This window comes from Belonocnema kinseyi, chromosome 9, assembly GCF_010883055.1.
Source record: "Belonocnema kinseyi isolate 2016_QV_RU_SX_M_011 chromosome 9, B_treatae_v1, whole genome shotgun sequence".
Taxonomy (NCBI): domain Eukaryota; kingdom Metazoa; phylum Arthropoda; class Insecta; order Hymenoptera; family Cynipidae; genus Belonocnema; species Belonocnema kinseyi.
In genome coordinates, this window is record NC_046665.1 from 36,469,605 (window position 1) to 36,479,373 (window position 9,769).

Below are 9,769 nucleotides of genomic sequence, written 5' to 3' on the forward strand. Positions count from 1 at the left end.
ATGACGTTTGAGAAATTTCAACGGAAACGTTGACCAAATCGTTCTCTTAGTCAAATAAATTTGCCCATGTTTTTTTATTTGCAAAAAAAAAAATTTTTAGCCGTTGCTCTAGCCATTTTTATGTCTTATGGACTTTAGCATGTAAAATATTTCCAATTTTTACTTCTTCGTTTTTGGTCAAGAAATTATAATTCAATTTATTTGAAATTGTGTATGTTTGATCTCTTATCAGTGAATATTATTTCAAGGTCAACTTTTATTATTCAAATGGAAACCCCTATTTTTGAAACCACCAATCGAAAGAACGCAAAATTTTACGTTTAGATATGCATCAAGGTCATGTGGCCCGATGACCTTCGAGGTCATTCCAGGGTCGTATAAACTGATCTATGATAAACTGATAAACTGATAAATTGAACTATACGCTGATCAGCCATCTAGACCTTGTTTGAGTTTACACGACCCTGGTATGACCCCGAAGGTCATCGGATCACATGACCTTGATTAATATCTGAACGCACAATTCTCCGTTCTTTCGATTGGCGGCTTCAAAAATAGGGGTTTCCATTTTAAAAATAAAAGTAGACCTTGAAATAACCTTGCAGTCCAACGCAGAGGTCAGCTTCAAGGCCACCATTCAGATCTTTATCCAAAACCCTGAAACTTTTGTCTGAAACATTTCTCACGAAAACGCATATTTTCGTTCATCAGCCGTCTAGACCTTGTTTGAGTTTATACGACCCTGGAATGACCTAAAAGGTCATCGGGTCACATGACCTTGATGCATATTTAAACGTAAAATTTCGCGGAAATTATCGTGTCTACAAACTGTCTTAAGTTTGTCTTTGGTAAAAACGAATCCAAGAAAATTCTAAGTTATGCTATATATCTAGCTCGTAATATGGTACTAAACTATTTTTTATGTCTTAAGAATAATAGCTTCAACTTAATTTTTTGTGAATCAATTTTTGAAGTCATTCGTTTGGTTCTTCGATTGCTGTTATTTTGAGGTCGTTACTTAATGTTTGTTTTTCATGTGCATTCTTGCTTTGGGGGGTCGTGATTATGACAAAAATCGTTTTCCGTAACTTTTCTGCGCTCGTAAAGTTTCAGAAATGCTCTACAATTCTTTTTTGTGCAACAGCAACGTCGAATATCGTCACTTAATAGTTTGTGAAACTTAAATTTATGTCCTTCTATGACAAAGAGAGGTTTCCCTTTTTCTCTAAACATAAACTTACTTATAGCACTGATGTGATTTAAATTATTAAACGAGGGCATGGCGTGAGTTAAATTTCCGTCTCACACCCGAGGCGAAATTAAGACCCTACTTTGAAGTTGCAGCTCCTTATTAGAACCTGCTTTGACGCTATGTAAACTTATAGCCCCTGTTTTAAACTTTTAACTCCAAGGGAATGAAACATTAGAGCCTGCTTTGAGGCTGTAACACCACTCTGAAGCTACTTTGAGTCTTTAGAGCCTACATTTTTATAACTCAACACCCTACTTTGATGCTGTTTAACCTCCCCTTCAATAATGACCCTACATTAAATCTTTTGAGCCTACAATGTTCGAACTTCATGAAAATAAAGTAAAAGTAATTTTTTACATAGGTTAACTGAACTCATTGGTCATCCTGATGACTGAATGCACACTTAATTAACAAAAATATTTAATTCAAGATTTAACCTAAATTGTCATTAATTATTTATATATAAATCAATACTTCTTTGCAATGCTTAATCACAGAAAAATATTTTTTCTTAACTGAAAATGTTGTAAATTTGTATGAGAATGATATTCATCATGGGAAATTATTAAATATTGTCGATTAATAATTAATTATAAACGTTTTTATCGATAATTAAAAAAGTTTGTGTATAAAAAAGTCATGTCCTAGGCGGAAAAATTATGTTTAGATTATATATAGTATGAAGTTTCATATATAATAGTAATGTGTTTTATATAAAAAAATGTATAAAAGAAATGAATATTATATATAATACTACACACTATGTATAAATCATACATAATATTTCCGCCTGGGGTAGGTGATTGAGAATCACAATAAATTATAAGAATAAAATATTTTCTATCGCTAACAACAAATTTTATGTATGAAATAAAAAATCTGAAAAATATATTGAAATATATTTTTAATAATTATAATTAAATTCACAGATTGTCATTACATTTTTATTACAGTATTACGGTTAATTTAATTGTAACATGATATTATGGAGAAAATTATTTTTTTCCAAGGAACAAAACCACTTTTCCAATAATTGAAATTTTCTAAAATATCTTTTTAGAGGAATATTACTATTTACGTGTCTACTACTTGATTTGAGAGGAAATAGCATTTCTTTTTGTTAGAAAATGTTAACTGTTCTAATCTTTTTATCATATTTATTGGAGAATAAGAACAGCCAAATGTATGAAAAGTAATTGACTACTCAACTTGGATTTTTGTGACGATGAGACAATTGGGTATAAAACCAGTACTGTTATTGTTAATATAAACTTATTTCCTGCTGAATATTAGATTGCATCTTGAACTCAATATTTGTATTTTCAGTATAATTGGATTAATTATGATGATGAATGACTTTTAGAAATCTTTGCTCAATAAAAAGATAAAGAGATATTTTTATTGAAATCAACAAGTTTGAAATTGTATTCATATAAGTAATAAATAATACAGAATCGAATTTAAATATGTAGCCTCAAGTTCTTTTAAAGCGTATAACGTAGAATACTTCTAAAAACAGAACAAATGTGTTTTGTACTCTTCAAAAATCGTGTCAAATATTTAACGATATAGAAAGTTAAAAAAAGTAATTATTCATTTGATTGTTTTAAATACAAAAAGATTTTGGAACTTGAATTATTTGACAAGTGCTAATGATTTATCGAAGGCATCATAACGCGTTTCGTTAGCTGAATCGGTTAGGGCGTTGGGCGTTTGATAAATACTCAGTGCGTGCGATTTCGGAGAGAACCTGGTTTGATGCCACACGTCCTACAGTAGTAGTTTGAGTTTTAAAAGAGGGTCTAATTTATCTTAAATGCAGACCCTTCATTGACGCTAAACGGGAAAAAACGGCCGATTTCGGACACTTTTAGCGACAAAGTAGGGTCTAAATTAAATTGGAATCGCTGCTTATTTAGAACCTACTTCACAGCTTCCAGCCCTTACTAAGGTAGGAGTTACGAATTCAAAGTAGGGCCTAAATTTCGACTCGGACAAGTTAGTCACTGGAGATGTACATACTTTTTTTGCAGTTATGGCTTTAGCTGTGTCAAAACAAGACAATGTAGACTAATCTTCTGACACGGAATGATAATTTATGTATTGGTCTCATTATTACCTACAGAGTCTACCACATCCAGATTGGTTGGGACCAAACAGTTGATATCTGCTAAGTATTAAAAGTTTATAACCGATTAAATGCCTGTGTTCTGCATTAATAGTAACTGCCTTAAGGTATTTCTCTTTCCTAATTTGTCATATGTTCGTCGTTTTCTCCTAAAATATTATAAAGATTTTGTTTCCTATTTTTTCAATTCAGATGTAGTCTCTCTCTCTCTCTGGAATAGTCTCTGCAATTTTGTTCTAAGTTACCATGGTATATAATTAATTTTGAATTGGAGTCACACCTCAGAATTAGTTTTATAATTTGACCATCAACTATTGACAAGCCGTTGACTCCAAAATTAAAAATGCTTTTTCCTTACAATATACTCATCAAAGGTATTTATATTTCTTTTACTTTTAATTTTTGCAATAAAATTTAGAAATTGTTGTTATTTATATATTGTTTATTTAGGTTCTTTGAACACGGCACGCAGTCATAGCCGAAACCTCAGTATCATTAATAAACTAACTTTCTAGTTATTGCGTTTGTTATTTCTTTTAACTCAATGAAGACCGTAAGACCTACAAAAAATATACACTCGTAACTTTGTAATAACTAATTAAAAATTTTTTTAAATCGGAAGATGTCGATCTCAACAATTACAGGCATATAAACTTTTCCATAAAAGGATTAAAACTTTCATTTTTTACAAATATCTAGTGAACTGTCGAAGATAGGGAAAAATTGACAACATCTTTAGATTCTCCATCTAAAGAAGATAATTATTGAAGAGTAACAAAATTATTAATACATAGAGGAGATGGCTTGAATATGGCATAGTAATTGAATATGGCACACTTGGATTTCCGACAAACAAAAACGTGTACTCTGTTAGTAATAGAAGGAGTTGAATGGAGTCGAAAAGTAGAATAAAAGTTTAAGTTACATTGTTTGATGTGCATTATTGGAAACGTGAGATAAAAATATATATAAACGGTTGTTAAGCACAGATATTTACCCCCACTCTACGTCTAATTAGCCTATATAAAGCGCTATCTCACGCCGAGGAGCCAGTTCTAAGCTTGTATCAATATATACTAATAAAGCGCTTGAAGTTAGAGATTTACTTCAAGCTCACACAAAAAAATTCAGTTACACAATTTACCTCATAACATTTGGCGATCCTGCCAGGATCAGCTTTTCGACTTCTCCGATTTTACGAAATCATTACAGAGATTTCACATAAAACTGATCCGCAACGACACCTGTAAAGAGAAAAAAGGAATTTTACGAAATTCACTAGACGCTAGAGCTCCGGTATTATTCTACGGATAATCCCGTTAACCAGAAGCAGCAAGAAGAACTGATTAACACTGGAAGTAACAAATTCCATACTACGTAAACTCAACCTTCCAAAACTTCAGCACGAGGCCTGCAAACAGGCGGAAGAGACATCTGTCTAGCAGCAGTCCAGCAGTAAGGAATCCAGGATAGCTACAGCTCAAGCAGCCGACACGTCAGTAGTCAGAACGCCCACCGCCAGAAGAAAGAAAAGTCAAACAAAAAACAAGTAAAACGCCAGCAGATACGTCAGCAAGCCGATCACCGCTTCAAATAGTCGACATCGCAGATTCACGGACCTCGACAAGACTTTTGTAAAAGCGAATCACTGTAAGTTTTGACTTAGCACATAAGTAGGTACAAATCGAAAAGCTAATCTTGAAGAGTGTAAGTCCTCCCTGCTGTCTGCGGAAGGAGGCGAATGCGAAACTAAAAATAAATAGTTTAACATTCGGCGAGGCAAAGTTTTAAGATTAGGGTAATGTATACTCTTGGTGCTCCAGAGCACTGCCTTTCCTCAATAAAACATAAAAAATTACTTTGGAATCAGAGAAATTGTATTAGACGATATCCTTGCATTCAACTGTACTAAAGGGCTTAAAGTCCAACCGAAGCACATTCCCAGGCGCATATTAGATAACAAATTCGAGATAGGCCTTTACGCTGGCATATGCAACGTATAGAGATAAAACCAGTGCAGCGTACGGCACGGACGATACTGACACCACTTCTGCCTCATTATCGCGCGACTTGTTACCTTTATTCCACATAGCAATGACCTCCCCCAACAAAACTCCAGCTCAGTCGAGAGCAACATCGCCGACCTACATAGCATCCGATTCTTTTTTAAACCTGGATCCCATCCAGCAATTACGATTGGAAATGCGAGAATTAAAACTCGAGAATACCGGAATGAAGGAAAAACTTAGCACATTTAACGAAGAGAATCACAGCAGGAGAAGAGAAATTAAGCAAGTAGTAAGAAACTCAGCACTCATCACGGGCGACCATTCAGATTCCGAAAGTTTAAAAAATAAAATATCTGGAATAGGAATAAAACAACAACCCTTACCACCTTATAACTTTCCTGCGCCAGAAAACAGACAGAATCCCGCTAGCCGAAAGATCTGAAATGAGTTGCCATGAGTGCGGCAAAATCGGACATTTCGCCTCCCAATGTTGTAGTAAACAGCAGGGTTTTCACCCAGGCTCAGCACAAAATGGACCCCCACAAATCAAGACAATTCAGGAAACTCAAGAAGAATATTTAGAACAAGTGGAAATGACAGAAGAAGAGATAGCAGAGCAGAACCAATACGAGGAACAAGCGTCAAAACTTTGCGGAAAACTACAATCAATCCATGGAAAACGAAGAGACGGAACAATTTACAGACTATTAGTAGATAGCGAAGCAGCCATCAATTTAATTAAACGAAACTTTCTACAACCGGACCAAAAAACATTCAAATACAACAAAAAATTTTCCAAGGGAGATGACCATCATGAATCATCAGAAGCAACATACCTAATCTACTGGGGAGGAAAACAATTGTCCCATGTAATAGAAGACAATTTCCCTTTGATAGAAGATGGTATAATAGGTTTACCTTTTTTCCACAAATATACAAGGTATACCATAAATCGAAATTACCTAGTTATTGACAAATACAAACAACCACTATATTTCGAAGGTGATTACATATCCGGAAACACAACTAAAATTTGCAAAATAACGATGGAAGCTGAGGAGGACCAAACAGCATGGATAGAAGGACAAAAAGAGGTCCCCGATGGTATATACACTATTTCTAATAAAGAACTAATCATACCATACCGTAATTATGAAAAAACACCAGCCAAAATCCCTCAAACAATTCTATTTGAAAGAATAGCATCTATAAAAACAAGGGTCGTAGTTTCAGAACAAAAAGGGGATGATAGCACTAATAATTCTACCCATCATCATTGCATGGAACGCATTAAAAAACTTCAAGATAAATTGAACCTAAACCACATAGAACAAAAAATCAAAAAACAAGTAAAGAAAATCCTACTACAATACGTAGACGTATTCACGTTAGAAGGAGACCCCTTACCGTGTACCGATTTAACGGAACATGAGATCATCCTTAACACGGGCAAAAAAGGAGGAAAACTTAGAATGGTAATAGACTACCGACAGATAAATAAGGATACGGATCAAGACGCTTACAAAGTTTTTCTCAGCATTCGACATGAGTGCAGGGTTCCACCGAATACCGATGCAAGAAAAATAAAAAAATACACGGCCTTCTTAACGAGTCAAGGTACCTTTGAGTATAATAGGCTACCGTTTGGTTTAAAGAACAGTCCAGCAACTTTACAAAGAATGATGGACAACGCATTTAGAGGCCTGATAGGAAAAGTTTGTTCTGTATACATCAACGACATCGTAGTATTCGGCAAAATGTTAAAAGAGCACAGCGATAACCTGGTAAAAGTATGAGACAGAGTAAAACAACTAGGCTTAAAATTAGAACCATCAAAGTGTGAATATTTAAGACCAGAATTAGAATACCTGGGCCACCTCATCACGGCAGAAGGAGTGAAACCGAACCCCGTAAAAATCCAAGCTATTAAAGAATTTAAACAACTAAAAACACACAAACATGTTCAATAATTCCTCGGACTAGCAGGGTATTATAGGAAATTTATAAAGAATTTCTCCGCGATAGCCAGGCCACTGACGAAACTAACACAAAAAGAGACAATATTCGACTGGACACTCCGATGCGAAGAAGCATTTGAAACATTAAAAAATGCCCTGACAAAGGAACCCGTACTGAAATTCCGGAATTTCAAAGAAAAATTCACATTGACCACGGATGCATCAAACCAAGGCCTCGGCGCAGTACTCTCCCAAAATGGACACCCCTGCCTATTTGTAAGTAGAACCTTGAACAAGGGAGAAGAAAATTACAGAACCTCAGAGAAAGAACTCCTCGCAATAGTGTGGGCCATGAAAAGACTTCGACAGTACCTGTTAGGAAAGAAATTTACGATTCGAACAGATCACAAGGCACTCGTCTGGCTACATAATGTTAAAGATCCTAGCTGAAGATTGCTCAGATGGAGGCTGCGTCTCGAAGAGTACATATATGAAATCGAATATGTAAAAAGAAAAGAAAATAAAGTGGCTGACTGCCTCTCAAGATTATTCCCTCTACAGACTAGCGATCTCTTACAACAAGCATTGGAAGGAATAGACATAACTCCCACTTCTGACAAAAATGAACATCTCAGCACGGAAATCTTGGATACCCCAATTAAAGGTCCCACAATCACTAAAGAAGAAATACTAAGAGACAGAGTAACAATCAAAAAACAAGATCAACCAGAAAATCCTGACAACCCTAACGAACAAGAGGAAACCATCGAACAAGAAAACCCAAGAAACTCCCTCAAGGATGACCTATACGATGAGTCCATGACCTGGCGACTGAACCCAACGCAAGGAAAGGTCAAAACGAAACCTAACGCGGTAGGAAAACTCTGGAAAACCATAAATAAAGAAGACATGCCAAGGTTCAACGAAGAAGAGTGGTTGGGAAAGCTGGGTTGGCTCATTGACGAGACAATAAACAAAAAACTCACATTGATCAGATTAATTTTCGGAGACCCACTTTTCACACCAATAGAAAAAGAAATAATACAAGAAATGGTAGAATATTTATCCAACCTCTACCTAAACCATAGCTTTCACATGAGCTTTAATAACACCTGTGAATTAACAATGGAGGAGAAAACGAACATCATTAAAGAAGCACATGTTGAACACTTCGAGGAGAGAAATACAATAAGTAAATCCCGAAGAATAGGACAGTGGGTAGGAATGGACGACGATATCAAGAAATTCGTGAAAACATCTCCCATTTGCCAGCTACAAAAAACGACCAGAATCCGAAACCAGACCGATGCTATAATACCAGATATCCCATTAGAACCCAATGACAAAATTGCCCTAGACATATATGGCCCATTACCTGAAACAATGAAAGGAAATAAATACATCTTGAGCCTACAAGATCGATTAACCCGTTATAACGTATTGATACCAATGGCGAACGTAACCACTAGCTCAATAATTGAAGGATTACTTGAGCACTATATCTACATCTTCGGAGTGGGATGATAACCTAAAATTCACCAATTTTGCCATCAATACCATAAGAAACCAAACAACGGGCCTAACACCCTTTCAACTCATGTTTGGGAGAGAAACCAACATTCCATCCTCAATCACCCACTCACCAACGTTAACGTACCCCGAACTCATTAGAAAGTGGAAAAGGAAACATGAAGAACACCTGAGAAAAGCTCGAGAAAGAATAGAAATTGAAACCGAAAAAACAAAGAAAAGACTCGATGAAAACATAGTAGACAAGCATCCCCTATACAAAAGTGGAGACACCGTCAAAATATTTAATAACACAAAACAGAACAATTTAGACCATTCATGGAAAGGACCATTTGAAGTAATAGACTATCTAGACAATAACAACTTAAGAATTAGAAACAAGGATAAAGTAATTAGAATCCATATAAACCAAGCAATGCCTTATTTTGTAGGCGATGACACCCTCTTGGACCCTCCTGCTAGTACTAGCACCGATGATCAGTGCTAACTACACTAATTAGCAAAAATAGTATCCTAAAAAAATTATTAGGTAAACAACGTCAAAAAAGAGGATTAGCTAATTTTGTGGGAGACATATCTAAAACTTTGTTTGGAACATTGAGCGAATCAGACATGAAACAAATTAACAATGAATTTGACACAACTTATAAGGATAATAAAAATGTAGCTAGCATCCTCTCAAATCACACAAAAATACTTAAATTAATCCTAGACTCATCGTCAACTGACCATAAATGGATAGCTGCCCAGGAGAATACCGAAAGAAAGTTAATAAAAAATGTCAGTTACGGTTTGAACACTGTAACGAAGGATAGTTTCGTCAACTCCAAATTACTACTAGCAACAATATTATTGGACGAAACAAACGAGGACATCGAAACAGCAATCAACG

The 9,769-nt window shown here is 35.3% G+C and overlaps 1 protein-coding gene across 1 annotated transcript in view; it reads left to right on the top strand.

Annotated features, from left to right (window-relative positions):
• LOC117180473 (piggyBac transposable element-derived protein 3-like) overlaps window positions 1-4,761 on the top strand; it is a 38,394-nt gene extending 33,633 nt beyond the window's left edge. Inside the window, exon 4 of the mRNA XM_033372972.1 lies at window positions 4,663-4,761. Within this exon, the coding sequence (XP_033228863.1) occupies window positions 4,663-4,761 (99 nt within the window). The remainder of the gene's footprint in view (window positions 1-4,662) is intronic.
• The last annotated feature ends 5,008 nt before the right edge of the window (window positions 4,762-9,769 follow it).